We start from the raw sequence: 26742 nt of genomic DNA on the forward strand, positions 1-26742 counted from the left end.
AAAGAAGCGACATGCCCTATCTTCGGGCGCTTCCGCCTCTGACCTCCCATTGACTTCAATGGGAGGCAGAGAAAGCGTATTTCGCGCTGTTTTATGCCCGCGGCGCTCAATGGCCGTGGGCGAAAAACGGCACGAAAAACTCCGCGAAAATTGGCGTTCAGGGAGAGGAATATCTGCCTCAAACTTCCAAACGGAATTTTGAGGCAGATATTCCTCCTGCAAAATACCCCGTGTGAACATAGCCTAAGCCCTTGGAACAGCAGGCATTTTTTGTTTTAAGTTTTTACTCTCTGCCTTCCAAGAGCAATAACTTTTTTATTTTTCATTGGAGTTATGGGAAGGCTTATTTTTTGCATGAGTTTTAGTTTCTATTGGCATTATTTAAAATATTACATAATGTACTGGGAAACTAAGGTGGAATTGGGAAAAACTGCGATACCTCCATAGTTCTTTTAGCTTTTGTTTTTACATCTTTCACCAAGTCGTGAAAAAGACAACTTAACTTTATTCTGCTGGTCAAAACGATTACATCTATACCAAATTTATATAGTTTTAAAGCCATAACTTTTAAAAAACAATTGTCGATTGAGCAATGTGAGAGCTTATATTTTGTGGGATGAGCTGTAGTTTTTATTAGTACCATTTTTTGATGCACAAGATTTTTTTAATCACTTTTTATAAAAAATTTTTAGAGTTAATCTGTTCAAAAAACAGCAATTCTGGCGGTTTAAATAGTTTTTTTGACGGTGTTCACAGTGCTAGTTAAATAATGTTATATTGTAATGGATCTGACTTTTACGGAGGCGGCAATACCAATTTTGTTTATTTTTTTTTTTTTTTTTTTTTTTTTTTTTTTTAAAACATATTTTTATTGATTTTCTGAAAATTTTTCACATAACATGATATGCAATAAACTGTTACAGGAATATAGTCACCTATTGTTGATGGTATGAAAAAAACACATTCCTACAATGACACTAAGCTCATAGTTGTTTACATCATTATGTGACAGTTATTGAAGGTCATTACAGAAATTTCCATAACATTTGGTGAACAGCGTTAACAATGAATATCCCTGAGAAACAATGCATACAAAACTTATTTAATATACGTATAAACATGAATAACCTAAACTGGAGCCACATGAAGCTACATTCCTAACCGAGTTGGCCTAGATATCATTTCAAAGTTATAGATATTATGTTCTACGTGTAGTTATTTTGTATATCTATTTCCGGGCATGTGCGCCCCGTTCCTATGGTGGCTGCTCGGAGGTTCCTGCTCCACGTTGCTCCTAAACCCATAACATTTTCATGTGCAAACAGTAAAAAAACAGTATTATAACCAGTATCAACATAATACCCGACCAGCAAAGTCCACACTCTCTCTTGTGTGTCTCGCGTCATATTGGTATGCCTGACTTCACTTTTTTCTGGGTGAAGGCCCTTCCCCCTCCCCCCCCCTCCTTATTTTTGTGATTTTAATGACCCTCGGGTGTTTCTGGACCATTCCTTTTGCCAGGGTGTCATTAATGTACAATATCCTACCCTTTAGATACAATTATAATGCCTTATATGTCTAGCCTTCGTACCCCACAGTAAAACCACATTTGTGCGTGACATGAGACATGTGTACACCCTCCATATTGCAAGTTATACTCATCAGTCCGGTAGCGCCTCCATCATCCTATCAATGCGGGATCCTTGCAAGGATTTGGAGGACTCTGTGCGTTGTTGCTTGGGTGATGGAACCCGGGCAATGGAGGACCAGGAACTGTCCCGTGCTAATGCTGAGTCCATCGAGGTCTTTTTCTTTGTCGTTGAGCTCTGCCGGGTGTTCGCTATTGTTGCGTCGGAGTTCTCATGTCTCACCATCTTGTCCACGAAGAGCGTCGCCTCCTCCGGCGTATGAAAAACCTTGACTGAACCGTCTGGTCTTGTAACCCTCAATGTTGCCGGGTATTGCAGCTGGAATTTAACTTTGCTCTTGTATAAAGTAGTGCATACTCCTCCAAATGATCTCCGTCTCCGCGTGACATCTGCAGAGTAGTCGGCAAATAAAATTATTTTAGCTCCTCGAAGCTGTAATGGTGTATTTCGATTCCTAAAGGTTCGCAAGAGTTCCTCTTTGTCATTGTAGTCTAGGTATCGCATAATCACTTGACGTGGCCTGTTGTGCGGTTCTCCTGTGTTGGCCTTTACTGCACCCGGTGGGCCGACCCGATGCGCTCTCTCCACTCTGCAAGACCTGTTCAGGCCTAGGGCTTCTGGAAGCTCCATTTCGCATATCCCCTGTAAGTGCTGGGGTTTAATGTGCTCAGGCAGGCCGACAATTCTGAGGTTGTTCCTCCTGGAGCGGTTTTCCAAGTCCTCCAGGCGGTCTCTGAGCCTGGAGTTGTCTTGCAATAGGCCTTGGATGTGTGTGTGTGCCCCCGCTGATTCATCCTCCATAAGGCTGACTCGTTGCTCCAGTTCATCCAGCCGTGTGCCATGTGATGTAACCTCATTTTGCAGTTTCTGCAATGTCGTTGTTACCGTAGCCACCAGCGAATCTTTGATGTCGGGAGCTAGATGTGTGGCAACTTCTATCGCCAATCTCCTATAATCCAGTTTTGCCACCTCCGGCTGTGATATTTGCTCTACAGGGGGCTCTGGACTCTGTGGCCTGCTGCCCGGCGGAGAGACATGCTGCAACGTCGCCATCTTGGATATCTCCTCTCCCTGCCTCGTGTGTCCGGACGGACGGGTGTTCTCGCGGCTGCCGCTCCTGAGGAGGTACCGCTCCATGCACTATCTGTGCCCTCTCACCGTGCCTCCAGCTAACTGCCGAGGTAGGTTTATTTTGCGGGTGTGTGTGGCGGCGGAGGTTCAGGGGATCGGGTCTCGGGAGCTCACCTCACGCCGTCCTCACATCCCAGCGCCGGAACCGGAAGTCGTTTATTTTTTTTAACTTTTAATTTTTATTTTTGTATTTGTACTCTACTGAAAACTTTAGTTAACAATTTTTGAAAAAAATGTATTAGCCCACCTAGGGGGTTTGAACAAGCAATCGTCGGATTGTATGTAGGGGACCGAGCTAATGAAAATGGCTCACAATTATTGGTGAGTTGCTAGAGTGACATGATATGATGATGAGCTATAGGAGAGCAATGGGCTTATATACTGACAGGGGCCTTCTGCTGTTTGTGTTTGCTATAGCATTCTAAATTGGATCTGTCAGATATTTATGCTGCCCTGTCTGAGAGAAGCATAAAGTAGTGCCAGAGAAGCTGAATTCAGTGATCTGTCACTTAGTAATATGCCATGGTTTAGGAGAAATAACATGATTTACTTGCAGTGCGCGTCAATCAGCCCTTCAGCTGCTGATTGACAAATTTCTCCATGTTACTGTTACATTACAATAGGTGAAAATTGATGTCAATGCAATGGAAACAATTTTTATTTATAAATTAAGATGTCTTTTTTGGTTTTGTTAATAATTGTAATAACAATTACGAATATTTGTCTCCTTTATAATATTGCATACTTTTATTAGAATATATTATAAATAAAAAAATTGGGATTAGGAAAATGGTTCTTTGTAGAATTGATTCAGTGTAATGGTAGAATTCTTATTCAGTTTTAGAGCTAATGAATGCTAACACAATGATTATAGCAGAGAATACCTCCATATATACGAAGTTCGATGGAGTTTTCCACAATTATTTTTATGTTAGATACGTATGGAATCCGCCAGAAAAAAACTCTGTGCCTCCGTAGGGAGTCGGAGGCATACAGATGTACAGTAGAGTGCTCATGCACAACTTTGGAAGCCCTATTATGGCTCTGTTCAAACAGACATAATTCGACTATATGCATGAGCCCTTATTAGTGTTTTTGGGATTTGTTATCACTTGGTCTCTATTAAAATGATTTAGAATTGATCGTGTCACACCATTGTGTGGGATTAATGTATTAAAGCATAAATAGATATATAAAAGTTAAATATACATAATATATATACTGTATATGTTTTTCTTAATAATATATATTTTTTAATTAGGTGTGTACGTCGCTATGAAGGTCATTTAAATCGCTACCAATCATGTGGTGTTGCAATAAGTCCTTGTGGGAGGTTCATTACTTGTGGATCTGAAGACAAATGTGTAAGTCGTCTTTTCATTTTATGTGCTCAACATAAATTACTATTATATGAACTACATTTCCAAATCTTCATCAGTATCTGCTGTTCAATGTATGTTTAAGTAGCTTTTACCACAAGGGGTCACGAGTATAGCAGAGATAGAACCATACTGGATTTGAGTAATACAACTTTCAACATATTTATGAAAATAAAACATTTTTGAAGAATAGATGGTAAATTCATGTGTCTAATAATAACATACCTCTATCGTTGCAAAGTTTCATTCGTAAAGAGCAATCCTTATTCCTCAAGTTCATTATCTGAACATACAGCAGGACCTCATAAACATATGCATACCATATAATAAACACTACACATTTGTTTAGCTCTCACATGAGCCTTTTTCAAGGCTTTTGGGTCTTCTGAATGTACTTTTAATGGCTGTTGTTCAGGGCTTCAAGATTCAGTGATATCCTCATCATCATATGCTTGTAGTCACAAGTTTTTATGACAGGTACCTATACTAGTACATTTAATATTTTATGACCCTTTAGTGAGAAGCCTATTTTGGGCCCTAATGACGGAAACATTTTCCGTTTTTTGAAAAAGCCATAACTTTTTCTATTTCTTCGTAGGTATAGCCATGTGAGGGCTTGTTTTTTGCTGGACAAGTATTTTTTAATGGCACCACTTGGAATACATATAATTTAATGATTAACTCTTATTAGCTTTATTAGGCATTAACGCAAAAAAAAAAACAGAAATTTTGCCATTCTTTTTTGCGTCTTAAATTTACACCGTTTACCATGTGGTATAAATAACATAATAACTTTATTCTGCAGGTCGTTACATTTACAGCTATAGCAAATGGATATTGTTTTTTGATGTTTTGCTGCTTTTGTACAATAAAACCAGTTTTTTTTGGCGTTGCAATATTCTAAGAGCCATATATTTTTTTTATTTCTCCGCCAACGTAGCTGTATGAAGCCTTATTTCTGAGGGGCGAGTTGTAGTTTTTATTGGTACCACTTTGGGGTACATACGAGTTTTGGATTGCTTTTTATTGCATTTTTTGGAAGGCAAGATAAAAAAAAAACAGCAATTCTGGCATTGTTTTTAAATTTAATTTTTTACAGTGTTCACCGTATGTTTATAGTTCGGGTCATTACGGACATGGTGATACCGTTTTTAATTGTGAGGGTTTTTTTCATTGTAAAGCGTTCTATAAGGGGGAAAAGTGGGTTTTCATTTTTTTTGTTTTTTACTGGTAATTATTTATATATTTATTAGTAACTTTATTAAAGGGGTTTTCCAGCCAATAAAAATTGATGGCCTATCCTCAGGACGTACGAACGCTTCTTCCCCTTCATTTCTTCTTGCTCACTGTGAATGTTCGACACACATTTAGTGGCGATTGACAGGTATTGCAGCCTTTTCACCCATTCTCCTACCGTGTGCCCAAATAGCAGTTTATGGTCACATATGGTCTATTTCTGTACTCACAAGAAATAGCTTTACAAATGTTATGGTGCTTTTTTTTTAGCTAAAATTACATCTTATTGGAATTTTTTTTTTTTTTCATTTCTCAGCCAAATTATAATAAAATCTAGAATACACCTGTGTGTCAAAATGCTCACTACACCCCTAGATGTATTCCTTTGTTGGTGTAGTGCACTAGCAGAGCCACATGTGGGATATTTTTAAAAACTGCAGAATCTGGGCAATAAAGATTGATATGTGTTTCATTAGTAAAACTTTCTGTGTTACAGAATTTTTTTTATTAAAATTGAATTTCTGCAAAAAAAATGTAAATTGTAAATTTCACCTCCACTTTTAATTCCTGTGAAACGCCTAAAGGGTTAAGAAACTTTGTAAATGCTGTTTTGAGTACTGTGAGGGGTGCATTAAAATGGGGTGATTTATAGGGGCTTCGAATAAATGGGCCCCTCAAAGCAACTTCAAACCTGAACTGGTCCCTAAAAAAATAGGCCTTTTAAAATTTGTGCTAAACTTATACACCTTGTAACGTCCTAGAAAAATAAAATAATATTCAAAAAAGGATGGCAACACAAAATAGACATATGGGAAATGTTAATTAGTAACTATTTTGTGCGGTATTACTATCTGTTTTTCAAGCAGACACATTTAAATTTAGAAAAATGCAAATTTTTCAAGTGTTCTCTAAATTTTGGTGTTTTTCACAAATTCTCAGAATCGCTTGGATAAGTAAAAGCATTTCAAATTTATTATCACATACAGTAAGACATCTCATACATGAAAAAATAGGCTTTATCAGGAAGGTCAAAAGTGACTGCAGCGGGAATGGGTGCAGTAAACTTTATTTACATTGTCAAAAAGGCACCTATTTATCCATTTAAAAAGGAGTAATGTCGGAACCCTAATTTCTACCTGCTCTGATATTCTAGAGCCCAGAATTTTGTAAGTATTCACTGGCTTATTTTAATAGTATACAACAAGCAATGACGAGTAAACTACTCAGAATTATATAAAAAGTTAAAGTTGTGCTCAAGAAAAGACAAGAATGACAATACACCACAGGATAGGGGATACATGTGGGATCGCTGGGACGCCCAGCGATAAGGAGAACGGGGGACCGAAAGTCCCCTGAAGTTCTCCATGACAAACCTCGGACTTCCGGGATCTGTCTGCAGCTCCATAGAAATAACTTGTGCACCGGTCGCGCTTGTGCGCATGCGTGACCAGCGCTTCTTTCATTTTTATTGAACTGCGCAGACGCCGGAATTCCGAGGTTTGTCATGGAGAACTTCGGGGTACTTTCGGTCCCCCGTTCTCCTTATCGCTACCAGCGATCAGACATGTATCCCCTATCCACAGGGATACATCTCTTTTTTGGGGGGGGGGGGGGGTTTGGGGCTGTATGGCGTTACCTAAAGGGGGGCTGTATGGCGTTACCTACAGGGGTGGCTGTGTGGCGTTACCTACAGGGGAGCCAGGGGCGTAACAAGGAAAGACTGGGCCCCATAGCAAACTGTTGACTTGGGCCCCCCCTCCGCTGGGTATCACACAACCCCCCGCCATGTAGATAGTACCTCCCGATAGATTCAACCACACAGCGCCCCCTATAGATAGCGCCATACACAGCCCCCTGTAGATAACGCCTTAGAGCCCCCCTGTAGATAATGTCTTACAGCCCCAAATCCCCCCTGTAGATAATGCCATACTGCCCCCCTTTTGGATAACACCATACAGCCTCCACACTGCAGATAACGCCATACAGCCCCTGTAGATAACGCCATACAGGCCCCTGTAGATAACGCCATACAGCCCCCCCTGTAGATAACGCCATACAGCCTCCCTTGTAGATAACGCCACACAGCCCTCCCCCTGTAGATGACATCATACAGCCCCCCTGTAGATAACGCCATACAGCCCCCCCTGTAGGTAACGCCATACAGCCCCCCTGTAGGTAACGCCATACAGCCCCCCTGTAGGTAACGCCATACAGCCCCCAACCACCCCCAAAAAAAACGGCCTATAGTTTGTCCTACAAAAGAGATGTATCCCCTATCCACAGGATGAATGTCTTTTGTAGGAACAACCCCTTCAGTGGCGTCGAGCTGTAGCAGACATAGCAGCTGCTAGCGGTGCCTCCGGCCATGGGAGGGGGGGCCGTGCCGGCGGGTGGTATGCCACTGGGGGGCTGTATGGTGTTACCTACAGGGGGGACTGTATGGCGTTATCTACAGGGGGGCTGTAAAGCATTATCTACAGGGGCTGTGCATGGCGCTATCTACAGGGGGGGCTGTATTGCGTTATCTACAGGGGGGCTGTAGGGTGTTGTCTACAGGGGGATTTGGGGCTGTAAGATGTTATCTACAGGGGGGCTGTAAGGCATTATCTTCAGGGGGCTGTGTATGGTGCTATTTATAGGGCACTGCGTATGTTGCTATCTATAGGGGGCGCTGTGTGGTGGAATCTATAGGGAGGCACTATCTACAAGGGGGGATTGTGTGATACCCACTAGAGGGGGGCCCCAGTCAAAAGTTTGCTTTGGTGCCCAGTCTTTCCTAGTTACGCCCCTGTATATATATATATATATTATATATATATATATATATACACTGTATATGTTAAGGGTTTTCCATGTATTATAGTGAAGCTTTATTCTTCTAGTCTCATACTACCAGTCTAGCCCTGGCCTCCCAGTGTTTGTATATTTAATATGTTCGTTACACTGTGTTCTTTTGTGAAGTGATCCAGGGAGTCAAAATGAAGGGATTGGAGGCACTTGATAAAACTGCACAAGATTTACTTGCAACAGTGATTTATAACTTATGACATATGTTAGATGGAGAATGAGGATCAGACAGGCAGAGGCAAGTCTATGGAATAGTTGGATACAAATATTTGACCCTGATTTGGTCTTTAAAGGAAATGGGAAGACAACTGCATATTCATGAGTGAAAATGATTTGATTTTGTTTTTAGAGAAAACTCAACAGCATAAAATGGTGTTTTAAATATGACGATGATTGAACTTGAATGCTAGCAAAGCAAAAAATGTTTGCAACTTCAGTCAAGTAGGAATTTTTGTATGAGAATAATCATAAGGTAGACATATTGAGGTCACTGATAAATTTAGTAGATTCCACCAAGATGATTAAAGAGTCTTGTCATAGAGATTAAATATTCTCTTATGTATGATAAAGCTCTGCATAATATGAATTCAACAAAAAAAACACCTTATTTTAATAAACTGCAGAAACAAGAATTTATGGCTTTATTATCTCAAAATAAAGAAAGCGTACATTTTAAACCCTTAAGGACGCAGCCTAGTTTTGGCCTTAAAGGCATTGTGTTGCCAGAAAAACATGTTGTTTTTTTTTAAATTAAACATTTAGTGTGTGGGTGATTAAACATTGTTCAAATTTTTTTTATTTTTTTCACGAGTCAGGAAATATTATAAATTAATTCTAAATTTATAATACTACCCATTTTTGGTCACTAGATGGAGCTATTCCCAAAATTGCAGCAGTGCAACATTGGGTTAAAAGCCCTCGCTCTAGTGAGCTCTCAGCATCCCCCCCTCCTTTATCCTGGCTAGTGCCGGGATAAACGAGGGGTTTGAACGGTGTAACCTCCTACACTGTGTGTCGCCATTTTTTGAGCTAACACACAGTGTAGTAGGTTTACATACAGTAGTAAACACACACAAACACGAACATACATTGAAATCTCTTACCTGCTCCTGCCGCCGCGGCTCCCTCCGGCCCGTCCGCTCCGTTTGCTGTCGCTGGTCCAAGTGCACAAATCCGGAAGCCGCGACCGGAAGTAGTAATATTACTGTCCGGCCGCGACTTCCGGTCCACAGGAAAATGGCGCCGGACGGCGCCAATTTCGAATTGGACTGTGTGGGAGCGGCGCATGCGCAGTTCCCACACAGACGCCGTACACGGGAGTCAATGGGACGGGAGCCGTTCGCAGTCCCTATGGGACTGTGGCTGCCGTATTCCATGTCTGTATGTGTCGTTAATCGACACAGACAGAAATGGAAAAAAAATGGCAGCCCCCATAGGGAAGAAAAAGTGTAAAAATAAGAAAAAGTAAAACACAAACACACAAATGAATATAAACGTTTTTAATAAAGCACTAACATCTTTAACATATAAAAAAATAATTTGTGATGACACTGTTCCTTTAAGGCTCAGAGCCCATTTTTCAAATCTGACATATTTCACTTTATGTGGTAATAACGCCGGAATGCTTAAACCTATCCAAGTGATTCTGAGAGTGTTTTCTCGTGACACATTGGGCTTCATGTTCGTGTTAAAATTTGGTCGATATATTCAGTGTTTATTGGTGAAAAATTGCAAAATTTAGAGAAAATTTTGAAAAAATAGCATTTTTCAGAATTGAAATGCATCTGCATGTAAAACAGACGGTTATACCACCCAAAATAGTTACTAGTTCACATTTCCCATATGTCTACTTTAGATTGGCATTGTTTTTTGAACATTCTTTTCTTTTTCTTGGACGTTACAAGGCTTAGAACATAAACAGCAATTTCTCATATTTTTAAGAAAATTTCAAAAGCCTTTTTTTTAAGGTACCTCTTCAGTTCTGAAGTGGCTTTGAGGGGCCTATGTATTAGAAACCCTGATAAAACACCCCATTTTAAAAACTAGACCCCTCAAAGTATTCAAAACAGCATTTAGAAAGTTTTTTTAACCCTTCAGGCATTTCACAGGAATTAAAGCAAAGTGGAGGTGAAATTTGCAAATTTCATTTTTCTTGCTGAATTTCAATTTTATTCAATTTTTTTCTGTAACACAGAAGGTTTTACCAGAGAAACACTACTAAATATGTATTGTCCAGATTCTGCAGTTTTTAGAAATGTCCCACATGTGGCTCTACTGTGCTCGTGGACTAAAACACAAGCCCCAGAAGCAAAGAAGCACCTAGTGCATTTTGAGGCCTCTTTTTTATTAGAATATATTTTAGGCATCATGCCAGGTTTGAAAAGGTGTTGAGGTACTAACACAGTAGGAATCCCCAAATAGTGACCCCATTTTGGTAACTACACCCCTCAAGGAATTCATTTATGGTTGTTGTTACCATTTTGTCCGCACAGTTTTTTCACAGCACCTATTTGAATTGGGCTATGAAATGAAAAAATTGTCATTTTTTTCCAATAAAATGTAATTTGTGATCAAAATTTCTTATTTTCACAGGGAACAAAATACCCCCTTTTGTTGCCCAATTTCTCCTGAGTGCAGCAATACCCCATTTGTGGCGATAAACTGCCGTTTGGGCCCATGGGAGGCCTCAGAAGGGAAGGAGCGCTGTGTGTTCTTTGGAGTGCAGATTTTAGTGGTTTGGTTTTTGGGTGCCATGTCGCATTTGCAGAGCCCCAGAAGTATCAAAGCAATGGAAACCCACCAGAAGTGACCCCATTTTGGAAACTACACCCCTCAAGGAATTAATTTATGGGTGTTGTGACCATTTTGACCCCATATTTTTTTCACAGAACTTATTTGAATTGGGCTGGGAATTGAAACAAAATAAATTTTTTCCAATAATATGTAGTTTTGGCTGAAAATTTCTTATTTTCACAAGAAATAAAATACCCCATTCTGTTGCGCAATTTATTCTAAGTGCCGCAATACCCCATTTGTGGTGATAAACTGCCGTTTGGGCCCATGGGAGGGCTCAGAAGGAAAGGACCACCATTTGGCCTACTGGGGATTTTCTGGTGTGAAGTCATGTATGCAGAAGCCCCTGAGGTACCAGTACAGTTAAAACCCGCAAGAAGTGACCCCGTTTTAAAAACTACACCCTTAAGGCATTCATCTAGAGGTGTAGTGAGCATTTTGACCGGAGACATACACCCCATAAACTGTAATGTGGGTTCTCCTGGGTACGGCAATACCTTACATGTGGCTGTTATCAGCTGCCTGGGCACACAGCAGGGCCCAGAGGGGAAAGACGAGTGAGGATAAGCTGTGCGGAGTACATCAGGGTAAGTAAAATTGGGTTAAATTATAAACCAAGGGATGTATGATAAATTTTAAAACACTCTTTCATACAGAGCTCTGGTTTTTCGGAACACGTGTCACATTGATATATTGTGTCCTCCCTTATCCCCCTCTTATAGCAGACTTTGCACCTCTTTTGACTTTTTCCCTTCTTGCCAGTTTGGGGAACTTCTCCTGGAAAGTGTTGCCCTGGTACGATGCGTGTGGCCTCGCTTACAGAAGTACTGGGTGCCCCCCCCCTTCTTGGTCCCTAAAGCTTAGGGTCTTCACAATCACCTCTTGAAATTCCAGGAAAGTTCCCGTCTGGCCTGTACATCGACGTAGCACGTACACATTGTACAAAGCCATCGGTATGATGTGCACGGCCAGCTTCTTATACCACACCGCATGACGCTGTAGGGCTTCAGGACTTGATCTGACAAGTCCACCCCTCCCATGTACCTATTGTAGTCCAGGATGCAGTCTGGTTTGGGGGTCTCTGTACTGGTACCTCGTACTGGTACATGGGTACTGGTGTGGCCATGTATTGTTGTCAATACAAGGACATGTATTGTTGTCAATACAAGGACATCTCTCTTGTCCTTGTACTTGACACACAGTATGTTGCTGCTAGAATGTGCCCTGCACTCACCCCTTCTGAGTGTTTGCCCAAGCAGAGTCTTAGGGAGGCCTCTCAGATTTCTTCTAGCAGTGCCGCATGCCGCAGGACTGGAAGAGAGGCAGTTGAAGAGTGGGACGCTTGTATAAAAATTATCCAGGTAGAGGTGGTGACCCTGGTCCATCAGTGGGTGCGCCAGTGGGTGCACCAAATCCCACACAATTTTAGCACTAACTCCCAGTAAGGGTGGGCATTCTGGGGGCTGAATACTGCTGTCCTTCCCTTCATATATCCTAAATCTGTAGGTATACCCTGATGCACTCTCGCACAGCTTATACATCTTCACGCCATACCTTGCCCTCTTACCCTCCCTTTAAAATGTACCAAGGACTCATCAATAGAAATACACTTCTCGGGGGTGTATGCTTGGTAAAACCGGGCAAAAATACTGAAACGGTCTAATAGGGGTCTCCGTTTATACAAACGGTCAAAACTGGGGTCATCTCGGGGTGGGCACGGCTCATTATCAGTATAATGTAAGAAGCGAAGTATTGCCTAATTTATTTATTTTCTTAGGTTACAGTTCAGTTCTGAAGTTGCTTTGATGGACCTATATATTAGAAACCCCTATGAAACACCCCATTTTAGAAACTAGACCCCTCAAAGTATTCACAACAGCATTTAGAAAGTTTATGAACCCTTTAGGTGTTTCACAGAAATTTAGAGCAAAGTAGAGGTAAAATTTAAATATTTTTTTTTGTCAGAAAATCCTATTTATACCATTTTTTTTATAACACAAAAGGTTTTATCAGAGAAACGCAACTTAATACTTATTACCCAGATTCTGCAGTTTTGAGAAATATCCCACATGTGGGCCTAGTGCGCTAATGGACTGAAGCACCAGCCTCCGAATCCAAGGCGCACCTAGTGGATTTTGAGTCCTCTTTTTTATTAGGCACCATGTCCGGTTTGAAGAGGTCTTGTGGTGCCAAAACAGTGGAAACCCCCCAAAAGTGACCCCATTTTGGAAACTAGACCCCTTGAGGAATTCATTGTAGTTTTCTTGGGGTGCACGCGGCTTTTTGATCAGTTTTTATTCTATTTTTAGGTGCCGTGGTGACTAAAAAACAGCAATTCTACTATTGTTTTTTTATTCTATTTTTTTACAGCGTTCACCGTGCGCTATAAATGACATATTCACTTTATTCTGCGGGGCGATACGATTATGGCGATACCATATGTTTATAGTTTTTTTTATGTCTTATGGCGTTTGCACAATAAAATACGTTTTGTAAAAAATCATTCACTTTTTGTGTTACCTTATTCTAAGAGCCAGAACTTTTTTATTTTTTCATCAATAAAGCAGTGCGAGGACTTATTTTTTGCGTAACGAACTGTCGTTTCGATCAGTACCATTTTTAGGTACATGCGACTTTTTGATCTCTTTTTATTCCATTTTCTGAGAGGTGAAGAGACCAAACAATTGTGATTGTGGTACGGTTTATTATTATTTTCTTTTACGGCGTTCACCGTGCAGGATAAATAACGAAATAATTTTGTAGTTCAGGCCGTTACGGACACGGCGATACCAATTATGTATAGTTTATTTGTTTGTTTATATATTTTTATTAATAATAAAGGACTGATAAGGTAAAAAGGGGGATTTTTACTTTGAATACTTTTAAAACTTTTATTTTCTTATTTTTACAAATCTTTTTTTAAAATTTATTACTTTGTCCCTCTAGGGGACTTGAGGGCAGGAGGCCCTGATCGCTATTCTAATACACTGCACTACATGCGTAGTGCAGTGTATTAGAGCTGTCAGCTACTCACTGACATCAAGCATAGTGGGTCCTGACTTTTTTCAGGACCCACTAGGCTTCCGTCGATGGCATAGCCGGACGCCATTGTTTGGTGTCCGGTTGCCATAGTCACCATCGCTGGCCGGCGATGGCAGCTTAACCCCTAAAAAGCCGCGATCTCTATTGAACGCGGCTTTTAAGGGGTTAGTCAGCGGGGACACAGCGATCGGTCCCCGCTGTAGGAGCTGTGACAGCTGCTGTACGAGACAGCAGCTGTCACAGCTCCTGTATGTGTCGGGAGGACGGCCGAAGCGGCCGTTACTCCCGAGACGTACTATTAGGTCATGGAGCGCGAATGATACGGCTACCATGACCTAATAGTGCGTCCAGGAGCGGCAAGGGGTTAAAAGTGACTCTCTCCATTAAATATTATCTGGAATCTATAACAGATATTAAACACTGCTGTATGCCATTTGCCAAAACTTTCAAAATTTTTTTTTTATATCTTTAAGAATAATAATCCTTTAATATAACTTGTTTGGAAGCTAAAAAGAATTTAGAATTTGCATAATATAAAAAGGTATTTCAACTATATAGTTGTAAACCTGAACCCTTTTCACTGTATTATAGTACTATATTTTGGCTGTTCTGATGCTCAGTTGTTTTAGCAGAGAACATCCAGATTTCTACAAATGTTTAATAAACCTTTGAAAGCGATTTTTTTTTCTTTTAATAAAAATGTCAGTGTGTTTTGTGCAAATTTATAATTATTTTTACTTTTTGAGATACAGCTGCTCTGTATACAGTGCAACTATATCTTACGCTGAATCCTGTACCGGTCAGGTCCATGGGACTGACTGGTTCAGTATCAGCGGGTCTGTTACCCATTACATCTAAGGTCCAGAGTTATTTGGACAGTGACACAAGTTTTGGCATTTTAGCGGTTTACCAAAACATATTGAGTATACAGTTATATAATTAACATGGCCTTAAAGTGCGGACTCTCAGCTTTAATTTGAGGGTATTCACATCCTAATTTGAGGAAGGGTTTAGGAATTACAGCTCTTTAATATATAGCTGCCTCTTTTTCAAGGGACCAAAAGGTAATTGGACAATTATCTCAAAAGCTGTTTAATGGGCTGCATGGGCTATTCCCTCGTTAATCCATCCTCAATTAAGCAGATAAAAGGTCTGGAGTTGATCCAGTTGTGGCATTTGCATTTGGAAGCTGTTGCTGTGAACCCACAACATGGGGTCAAAGGAGCTCTCTATGCAAGTGAAACAGACCAGCGTTAGGCTGAAAAAAAATGAAGAAATCCCCCAGAGAGATAGCACAAATGTTAGGAGTGGCCAAATCAATAGTTTCGTACATTCTTGAAAAAAAAGAGAGCGCACTGGTGATCTCGTGACCCCCAAAAGGCCTGGACGTCCACGGAAGACAACAGTGGTGGATGATCGCAGAATCCTTTCCATGGTAAAGGAAAAACCCCTTCACAGCATCTACCCAAGTGAAGAACACTCCCCTGGAAGTAGGTGTATCAGTATGTAAGTCTAGCATAAAGAGAAGACTTCATAAGAGCAAATACAGAGGGTTCACCACAAGGTGCAAACCATTAATCAGCCTCAAAAATAGAAAGGCCAGATTAGACTTTGCCAAACAACATCGAAAGAAGCCAGCCCAGTTCTGGACCAGCATTCTTTGGACAGATGAAACTAAGATCAACCTGTACCAGAATGATGGGAGGAAAAAAGTATGTAGAAAGCTTGGAACGGCTCATGATCCAAAGCACACCACATCCTCTGTAAAACATGGTGGAGACAGTGTGATGACATGGACATGCATGGCTGTCAAAAGCACTGGGTCATTAGTGTTTATTGATGATGTGACTGAAGACAGAAGCAGCCGGATGAATTCTGAAGTGTTCAGGGATATACTTTCTGCTCAGATTCAACTAAATGCAGCAAGGTTGATTGGACGTTGCTTCACAGTACAGATGGAAAATTACCCAAAACATACTGCGAAAGCAACCTAGTAGTTTTTTAAAGCAAAGAAGTGGAATATTCTCCAATGGTAAAGTCAATCACCAGATCTCAACCCGATCGAGCATGCATTTCACTTGCTTAAGACAAAACTTAAAGGAACAGTGTCATCACAATTTTTTTTTAAATATGTTAAAGATGTTAGTGCTTTATTAAAAACGTTTGGATTAATTTGTGTGTTTGTGTGTTACTTTTTCTTATTTTTACACTTTTTCTTCCCTATGGGGGCTGCCATTTTTTTTTCCATTTCTGTATGTGTCGATTAACGACACATACAGACATGGAATACGGCAGCCACAGTCCCATAGGGACTGCGAACGGGTCCCGTCCCATCCACTTCTGTGTACACCGTCTGTGTGGGAACTGCGCATGCGCCGCTCCCACACAGTCCAATTTGAAATGCGCGCCGTCCGGCGCCATTTTCCTGTGGACCGGAAGTCGCGGCCGGACAGTAAGATTACTTCTTCCGGTCGCGGCTTCCGGACTTGTGCACTTGGACCAGCGGCAGCAGACGGAGCGGACGGGCCGGAGGGAGCCGCGGCGGCAGGAGCAGGTAAGAGATTTCTATGTATGTTCGTGTTTGTGTGTGTTTACTACTGTATGTAAACCTACTACACTGTGTGTTAGCTCAAAAAATGGCGACACACAGTGTAGGAGGTTAGACCGTTCAATCCCCTCGTTTATCCCGGCACTAGCCAGGATAAAGGAGGGGGGATTCTCAGAGCTCACTAGAGCGAGTGCTTTTTTCCCAATTTTGCAGCAAAAAGCAATGTGGTTGCTTTACCACATGCAATGCTGCAATTTTGGGAATATCTCCATCTAGTGACCAGCAATGGGAAATATTATAAATTAGAATCTAATTTATAATATTTCCTGACTCGTGAAAAAAATAAAAAAAATTTGAACAATGTTTAATCACCTACACACTAAATGTTTAATTAAAAAAAACAAAACATGTTTTGCTGGCAACACATTCCCTTTAAGGCAGAGAGACCCACAAACAAGCAACATCTGAAGACAGCTGCAGTAAAGCCCTGGGAAAGCAACACAAAGGAAAAAAAACAGCGTTTGGTGATGTCCATGGGTTCCAGACTTCAGGCAGTCATTGCCTGCAAAGGATTCTCTCTCTACAAAGTATTTAAAAAAAACATTTTATTTATGGCAATGTTAATTTGTTTAATTACTATTGAGCCCCTGAAATTAGGAGGCTGTGTAGAAAAATGGTTGCAATTCCTAAACGTTTCACATGATATTTTTGTTTTACTCCTTTAATTAAACCTGAAAGTCTACACTTCAATTGCATCTTAGTTGTTTCAAATCCAATGTGGTGGCATGCAGAGCCCAAATCATGAAGATTGTGTCACTGTCCAAATAATTCTGGAACTAACTGTAACTTAGATGTGATCTCTTACAGTGACACGCAGGACTTGCTGACACTGAGCCCGTCAGTCCCGCGGACTTTACGTATTCAGGTTTTAGCGCACAATACAGCTTCTCTGTATATAGATTACAGAGCAGCTGTATCACAAAAAGTAAAAAGAATTCTTAATAAAAATGAATTATAAAGTCGCACAAAACACACTGATTGACCTTTTTATTAAAAAAAATATTTGTTTTCTAAGATGTACTGTACATAGCTTTTAAAGAAGACCTGTCACCTCTCCTGACATGTCTATTTTAGTAAGTACTTTTCTGGACCATCTATATTTAGTACTTCACCTTGTTTTGTACGTCTGTTATACATCCTAGAAATTTATGAATAAATTGACAACTTGGTGTTATCATTCCCTTTGTCAAAGGTGCGTTTCCCTGCACATTCTCACTCTGTCAGCACCGATTGGACAGTGTTAGTTTGAGTAGGGGCACCATCCCATCTAATAACACACAGTTGTCATTTTATTTATACATTTCTAGGATGAATAACCGAGGAACGGCACAATGTACAGTTCTAGGAAAAGACGTTTCAGAAAAAAATTTTCATGAGGGAATATAAATATTTATTAAAACAGACATGTCAGGAGAGGTGACTCTTTGAATGTCCTTTAACCCCTTCCGTCCGCAGCCATTTTTCAGATTTTCCCTTTTGTATTTCCCTCCCTACCTTCCAAAAGCCATAACTCTTTTATTTTACATCAATATTGCCATATGAGGGCTTGTTTTTTGCAGGACGAGTTGTAGATTTTCACAGCACCATTTTTTGTACCATATAATGTAGTGGGAAACGAGAAAAAAAATATATGTGGGGTGGAATAGGAAAAAAAACTGCGATTCCTCAACCGTTTGGGTGGTTTTGTTTTTACGGCATTCACCGTATGGTAAAAATGTCATGTTAACTTTATTCTGCGGGTCAACACAATTACAGTGATACCAAATTTATATAGTTTTCTTTGTTTTACTACTTTTACAAAGAAAAAACTGATTGTTAAAAATAAAATTTGAGTTTTGTCGCCACATTCTGAGAGCCATAAAGTTTTTATTTTTCTGTCGATTTAGCCGTGCAAGGGCTTATATTGTTGCGGGCGAGCTGCAGTTTATATTGGTACCATTTTGGGGTACGTGAGACTTTTTGATCACTTTTTATTTCATTTTTTGTGGGAGAAGAAGGGACAAAAAAACCCGCAATTCTCATGTTTTTTATTTTTTATTTTTTACGGCATTCGCCGTGCGGACTAAATAATGATATATTGTAATAGTTCAGACTTTTACGGACGCGTCGATACCAGTTATGTTCACTTTTTATTTTTTTTACAATGTCCTTGAGGGAAAATGGGAAAAGGTTTTTGTTTTTGAGCTTTTAATTTATTTATTTATTTTTATTTGTTAAAAAAACTTTATTTTACTGTTTTTTACTTTTTTTACTTGTCCCCCTAGGGGACTTTAACCAGCGATCGTTAGATTGCTTGCACAATATACTGCAATACTAATGTATTGCAGTATATCGCAATTCTGACAGTCTCCTAAGAAGCCCAGAGGCAGGGCTTCATAGGAGTACAAAAATGGCGGACCTGGGGGACTTCGTCAGGCCCCTTGGCAGCCGTGCCAGCCAACTGCTCCCCCCGATCTTGCCGAGGGGGGGCCTTTGGGACGTTACAGGGGATCGCCCCCCTGTTTTTAGTAATTTAAATTCTGCGATCGCAATTGAAAGCGGCATTTAACGGGTTAAACAAGCAGGATCGCCCTAGAACGGGATCCCGCTCGTTTCCCAGAAGTGTCGGCTGTAACACACAGCCGACACACTCGCTCTATGGAGCGGTCTCAGCCCATGAGCCCGCTTCATATTCCCCCACCCGTCGTGCGCCGTATATATACGGCGGATGTCGGGAAGGGGTTAAGGACATTGATTGCTAAAGCTAGTAAGGGATTTACATCTAGGAACCTGTAAACTCAGAATGTCTGGCAGCTTAGACTTTGCTCATCATATATATCTTAAAATCGTTTGCCTGCTCATGAAACTTAGAGATTCCATAGTCTGCAATATATTTCTTAGCTACAACCCTCCATGCACTATACACAACTATAAGGTCCTGTGCACAGAGTTTTTTGCAGGCAGAAAAAATCTGCCTCAGAATTCCTTCAGACATTTTTTTTTACGCTAATTACGACGCAGTTTCTGCATCAAAATCAGCGCCCAAAAACATTGTAAACTGACCCTAATTCTCTGGTTCTGACCACCGGCTGTTTTCAAATGTCGCACGTTGCTTCCACACTCCACTAGATTTTCCGTATGCAGGGCAAACGTAGTTGTACAGTATGTTCACCAACGTACTCAGCAGTCACAATCCCCAACTAGTATTGTACAGTCCCTGCCCCATAATGACCTCAAGTATGATTGCTTATTTAAAATCAGGCCGGTCATTGATCAAATGAACAGCAAGTTTGTCCAAGCGTACACCCCTGAAAAGTGAATTTCCATAGACTATTTCCTGGTACATTTAAAGGGCGACTTAAATTTAGAGTACTTCAGGGTACACCCACAAGTTTTGGGTTTATGAAGGGAAGGACACCCCAATTGAACTTCCAGAATGCCCCCCTTCCTGGGAGTTAGTGGGAAAATAATGTGGGATTTGGAGCACTCACTGAGGGAGCAGGCTTATTGCCTCCATGTGGATAACTTCTAAACCAGAATACAACTCTTTAAGTGCCTCTCTACCAGTACTGCAGCATGTGGCACCATGCACAAAAAACAGAAAGGCCTCTCTAAAACACAGCTTGGCCATTGACGGGGTAAGAGCAGGGCACTATGCAGCGAGAACATGTTGGTCAATTATAAGGATAAGGCTTTATGCACACGAACGTGTTTTACATCCGTGATATGCGCGTGAAAATCACACGCGTCGGACGGACCTATGTTAGTGACTGGGGCCGTTCAGACAGTCCGTGATTTTCACGCATCGTATGTCCGCTGCGTAAACCTCACAACATGTCCTATACTTGGCTGTTTTTCGGGCATCACGCACTCATTGAAGTCAATGGGTGCGTGAAAATCACACACAGCACACGGAAGCACTTCCGTGTGACACATGTGATTTGCGCAACAGTAGATAAAGATATGAAGGCAAAAATAAAAGCACTTCCTTAATTTATTTTTCTAAACATCAAAACCGCATGTCATAAGGATGGCATATGCGTTAAAATCACGCAGCCACGCAGCCAACACTGATGACACACAGAAGTGCAATGCGCGCAAAATGCTGCGTTTTTGCGCGCGCAAAACGCACACGCTCGTGTGAATAAGGCCTAAGAGGAATGTCCTTATATTGACTACAATACACTGTAGCAACAGCACCCCTGTCCCTGTATGATGTACCACTACAGTGACCCCCAAGCCAGATTGCATTCTTATCTTTAATAAGTACATGGGAAGGGTTGATCTCTTAGGTCAAGTGCCATGCGGAAAACGGGTGTGGTACAAAACGCTGGCCGTGCACCTTGTACACATGTCATTGTATAACACTGCTATCCCAATGTGCAGGCCAGACAGGGACATTCCTTAATTTTTAAGAGTTGGTTATCGTGGCACTTCTATTTGTAAACTGGGAAGTGGAGGGCCCAAGTAGAACTGCTCAAAGTGAGGGCGCCAGTGTTTTTCCCAGAGCAACACTTTCCCAACAAAGTTCCCCAAACTGCAAAGAAGGGAAATTCGACTAAAAGGTGCAGAGTGTGATTCAAAAGTCAGAAAAGAAAGGGCACCACTCATCAGTGCCACACCTCGTCCGCAAAACCTGGCCTGCCAATAAAGGATTGCTGCAACGCGTAGCCCACCTCTATGACTTCTAATTTTTATTTTGTATGTAAACTGTTATTATATCATGTTATTATACCATGATGTACTCCGCACAGTTTACATATGCCTCTACATTACTACTTCTTAGTAAACTTCTAGATGGGGATGCCCTAAGGGATGTCGTTTCCAAAATTGTGTCACTTCTCTGGGTTTTCCACTGTACTGGTATCTCAAGGTTTCTGCAAAAGGCGCCCAAAAAACACTCCAACAAAATCTGCACTCCAAAAGCCAAATAGTGCTTCCTCCCTTCGGAGCTCTTCCATATGCCCAAACAGCAGTGTATGTCCGCATACAGTACTGTTCAAATGTTTTAGGCAGTTGTGAGAAAATGCTGCAAAGTAAAAATACTTTCAAAAATAGAAGCGTTAAAAGTTTTTTTTGTATCAATTAACAAAATACAAAGTGAATGAACAGAAGAAAACTCTAAATTAAATCAATATTTGATATGACCACCCTTTGCCTTCAAAACAGCATCAATTATTCTAGGTATGCTTGCACAATCATGGATTTTGTAGGGTTATAGTCAGGTGTATGATTAACCAATTATACCAAACCATAATGATCATCATTATCATATGTAGGTTGAAACACAGTCATTAACTGTAACAGAAACAGCTGTGTAGGAGGCTTAAAACTGGATGAGGAACAGCTGCTAAAAAGGTGCGGTTGTGGACAACCGTTTCATGTCACAGGTCGACCATGGCAAAATTGAGCACAGCAACAAGGCACAAGGTAGTTATACTGCATTAGTAAGGTCTCTCCCAGGCAAACATTTCAAAGCAGAATGGAGTTTCAAAATCAGAAGATGTCCTTCAGTGCCATTAGCTCTGAATTGGAAGAAACTAGTTGCAGCCAGGTACACCCATTTACTGTTCAGAGGAGTCTGGCCAAAAGTTGTCTTCATGAAAGAATTGCGGCCAAAAAGCCATGCCTTCAATGTGGAAACAAGGCCAAGCGACCCTTCTGTGCACAAAAACATAGGAACTGGGGTGCATAAAAACGGCTGCAGGTTGCTCTGGACTGGCGAGTCCAAATTTTATAGATTTGGCTGTAACAGAAGGCAGTTTGTTCTCCGAAGGGCTGGAGAGCAGTACAATAATAAGTGCCTGCAACAAACATTGAAGGATGGTGGAGGTTCCTTGCAATTTTTGGGCTGCATTTCAGCAAATGGAGTTGGGGATTTGTTCAGGATTAATGGTGTTCTCAATGCTGAGAAAAACAGGCAGATACTTATCCATCATGCAATAATTAGCATTAGGGAGGTGTCTGATTGACTCCAAATTTATTCTGCAGCAGGACAACGACCCCAAACATACAACCAATGCCATTAAGAACTATCTTCAGGGGGCGTGGCCTGGCTGGGGATGTGAGCGGAATAGCTCCTGCAAAAACTCCTCCATTTCTCCTGTTTCGGAGCTTTCTCCTGGCTTGATTTGCACCAGCCTGCCGGCACTTACCTGGAGGATCGTCCGTGAGAGCGGATATATCTGTTGCGCTGCTCCTGAGGCCATGACTCGTCGTGACAGGGACTCGGTGATGGAGAAGTCCGGCCAAGATGGCACCAGAGCCCCATCGGCGGCTGCACGTGCTGCGGCCTCTAAGCTGGCAGGATACGCCAAAACCCCATCTGCTGCCGCCAGAAAGCATATACAGACGGCTCTGCCTCCCAAGTCCCTGCAGATTCCAGCGCTGGATGGGACCGATGTGATGAGGACTGATGACACAGGTGAAGGGAAGTTAGCACACGTGGGTTCCCAGCCTGAGGTGGGTGCCTGCCCCTCATTGTCCCCTGATACACTGCCTGTGTTGGGGATGGGTGAACCCTCGATGAGTGATGTATTTATGGCCATTACAAAGTGCAATGCCACCTTGTCCTCCATGTCACTGCAGTTGGGAGGTGTGCGTGAAGATGTGGGTCTTATCCGGCATTATCTGCAAAAAGTATCGGACAGGATGGCGGCTGTAGAATAAAGATGAGTGAACTTATGAAAAGTTCGGTTCAGCAGGTTCGCCGAATTTCGTGAAACAGTTCGATTCGGACCGAACTAGTTCTGACCGAACCTGTAATACAAGAAAGCCCCTAAAAATCGTGTATAACACTGTTTAAAAGCCCTAGAAGCCCTGTATAACACTCTTAGGTCACCCATGAGTGTATCCAAGTACTTTTGAGCTGTCTTTAAGGCAAAGTTAGTGTCAAAGTTACGCCAACATGTATGGCTATAGGAAAACGGATGGGACACTGTGATAACTAACAGAAACCACTGCACTTGTGCATGTTGTATGCTTAATGCATTGTTAAAAAAGGTACAAAAATTAACCATTTTTGGCGGCAGATGCCTGCCAGGGTTCATACATATAAGGTGGTAAAAGCAATGGCTTTTGACAAGCCCTCAAAAAATTTACCCTTTATGGTGGCAGATGCCTGCCGGGGTTCTTCCATACATGGATGTAAAAGCAACAAGCAATGGCTTTTGACAAGCCCTCCAAAAATTGACCCTTTTTATTGGCAGATGCCTGCCGGGGTTCTTCCATACATGGATGTAAAAGCAACAAGCAATGGCTTTTCACAAGCCCTCCAAAAATTGACCCTTTTTTTTGGCAGATGCCTGCCGGGGTTCTTCCATACATGGATGTAAAAGCAACAAGCAATGGCTTTTCACAAGCCCTCCAATAATTGACCCTTTTTTTGGCAGATGCCTGCCGGGGTTCTTGCATACATGGATGTAAAAGCAACAAGCAATGGCTTTTGACAAGCCCTCCAAAAATTGACCCTTTTTATTGGCAAGGGTGAGTAGTAGCAGCACATTAAAAGACACTGGACAGTCACAGGACAAAGCCCTGTGGTGGGGCAGGCCTGCTTGTAGCAGACGGGCGGCAGTGGAGGTGTATTGATGGTAGTAGAGGTAGCCAACACAGAGAGCAAGGGTGGTAGTAGTAGTAGCAGCACATTAAAAAAAGAGACTGGACAACAGTCACAGGACAAAGCCCTGTGGTGGGGCAGGCCTGCTTGTAGCAGACGGGCGGCAGTGGAGGTGTATTGGTGGTAGTAGAGGTAGCAAACACAGACAGCAAGGGTGCTAGTAGTAGTAGCAGCAGCACATTAAAAAAAGAGACTGGACGACAGTCACAGGACAAAGCCCTGTGGTGGGGCAGGCCTGCTTGTTGCAGACGGGTGGCAGTGGAGGTGTATTGGTGGTAGTAGAGGTAGCCAACACAGACAGCAAGGGTGCTAGTAGTAGTAGCAGCACATTAAAAAAAGAGACTGGACAACAGTCACAGGACAAAGCCCTGTGGTGGGGCAGGCCTGCTTGTTGCAGACGGGTGGCAGTGGAGGTGTATTGGTGGTAGTAGAGGTAGCCAACACAGACAGCAAGGGTGCTAGTAGTAGTAGCAGCAGCACATTAAAAAAAGAGACTGGACGACAGTCACAGGACAAAGCCCTGTGGTGGGGCAGGCCTGCTTGTAGCAGACGGGCGGCAGTGGAGGTGTATTGATGGTAGTAGAGGTAGCCAACACAGAGAGCAAGGGTGGTAGTAGTAGTAGCAGCACATTAAAAAAAGAGACTGGACAACGGTCACAGGACAAAGCCCTGTGGTGGGGCAGGCCTGCTTGTAGCAGACGGGCGGCAGTGGAGGTGTATTGGTGGTAGTAGAGGTAGCAAACACAGACAGCAAGGGTGCTAGTACCGTGTTTCCCCGAAAGTAAGACAGTGTCTTACTTTCTTTTTATCCCCAAAAGCCCCACTATGTCTTACTTTCGGGGTATGTCTTATATTGGGAAAAAAATTGTCGAATTATTTTTATTTTTTTTTTCACAAACTTTATTTAACTGTTTTACATTTTTTTTTTTAGTCCCACCAGGGGACTTCACTATGCGATGTGCCGATCGCATATATAATGCTTTGGTATACTTAGTATACCGAAGCATTATTGCCTGTCAGTGTAAAACTGACAGGCAACCTATTAGGTCATGCCTCCGGCATCGCCTAACAGGCAGATGCTGAAGGCAGACCTGGGGGTCTTTGTTAGACCCCCGGCTGTCATGGAAACCCGACGGCGACCCGCGATTTGTTTGCGGGGGCGCCGATCGGGTGACAGAGGGAGCTCCCCCCTCTGTCAAACACATTAAATGCCGCTGTCACTATTGACAGCGGCATTTAATGGGTTAAACTGCCGGAATCGGCGCGCGCTTCGATTCCGGCAGTTGCAGCAGGAGCCAGGCTGTGTATAACAGCCGTGCTCCTGCCGCTGATGGAGACGTATGGAGAGGGGGGCGGCGCGGAAGTGGGCAGGAGGCGGCAATACCCCCGTGTTTCCCCGAAAGTAAGACATATGTCTTACTTTCGGGGTACGGCTTATATTAGCCGACCCCCCTGAAACCCCCGATACGTCTTACAATCGGGGGTGTCTTACTATCGGGGAAACACGGTAGTAGTAGCAGCAGCACATTAAAAAAAGAGACTGGACGACAGTCACAGGACAAAGCCCTGTGGTGGGGCAGGCCTGCTTGTGGCAGACGGGTGGCAGTGAAGGTGTATTGGTGGTAGTAGAGGTAGCCAACACAGACAGCAAGGGTGGTAGTAGTAGTAGCAGCACATTAAAAAAAGAGACTGGACAACAGTCACAGGACAAAGCCCTGTGGTGGGGCAGGCCTGCTTGTAGCAGACAGGCGGCAGTGGAGGTGTATTGGTGGTAGAAGTAGTAGCAGCACCAACAGCGAAACATTAAAAAAAGAGTGGACAGGACAGAATCCCGTAGTAGCAGGCAGCAGTAACAGGCGGCAGCGGCAGCAGCATCAATGTCAGATCTAATCAGTGGCATCAGGCACAGGGGTTTTAAAATCCTCACCGATCCACGCTTGATTCATTTTCAGAAACGTGAGATTTTCCAAGCTGTTGGCGGACAATCTTGTTCGCTTACGGGTGATGAAGCCCCCTGCCGTGCTGAATACCCTCTCTGACGCTACACTGGAGGGTGGACAAGACAGTACACCCATGGCAAACTGGGCCAGTTCTTGCCAATGATCCAATCTGCTGACCCAGAAGTCCATGGGGTCTGGGATCAGCATTTCTGATGGAGAAAGGGCACAGTCCAGGTACGAGTGAACCTGGTTGTTTAGGTGCTGCACCTGGTGATGGTGAACATCCCTTTGGTGACTACGATGTGTGTCAGGTCGGGGTATTGGATGTAAAAATGTTGTCATCATATTTTCCAAACTGAATTGGCAGCTACTGCTGCTGCTGCCGCGGCTGCCGCCTATTGCAGAGGTAGCTCTGCCAGAGGCGGTGGAACGATGAGACAGTGGGGAGCGGAGAGTGGCCCCCCGGTCAGACATGCTTGAAAGCCGTGACAAGCTGGCTGCATAGCTTCTCTCGATAATA

At 42.4% G+C, this 26742-nt stretch overlaps 1 protein-coding gene across 1 annotated transcript in view; it reads left to right on the top strand.

The window, feature by feature from the left end:
* The window catches only part of WDR27 (WD repeat domain 27), a 755361-nt gene that overhangs the window by 497318 nt on the left and 231301 nt on the right, over positions 1 to 26742 (top strand). Inside the window, exon 23 of the mRNA XM_075862730.1 lies at positions 4042 to 4144. Within this exon, the coding sequence (XP_075718845.1) occupies positions 4042 to 4144 (103 nt within the window). The remainder of the gene's footprint in view (positions 1 to 4041; positions 4145 to 26742) is intronic.

This window comes from Rhinoderma darwinii, chromosome 4 (genome assembly GCF_050947455.1).
Source record: "Rhinoderma darwinii isolate aRhiDar2 chromosome 4, aRhiDar2.hap1, whole genome shotgun sequence".
Classification (NCBI taxonomy): Eukaryota; Metazoa; Chordata; class Amphibia; order Anura; family Rhinodermatidae; genus Rhinoderma; species Rhinoderma darwinii.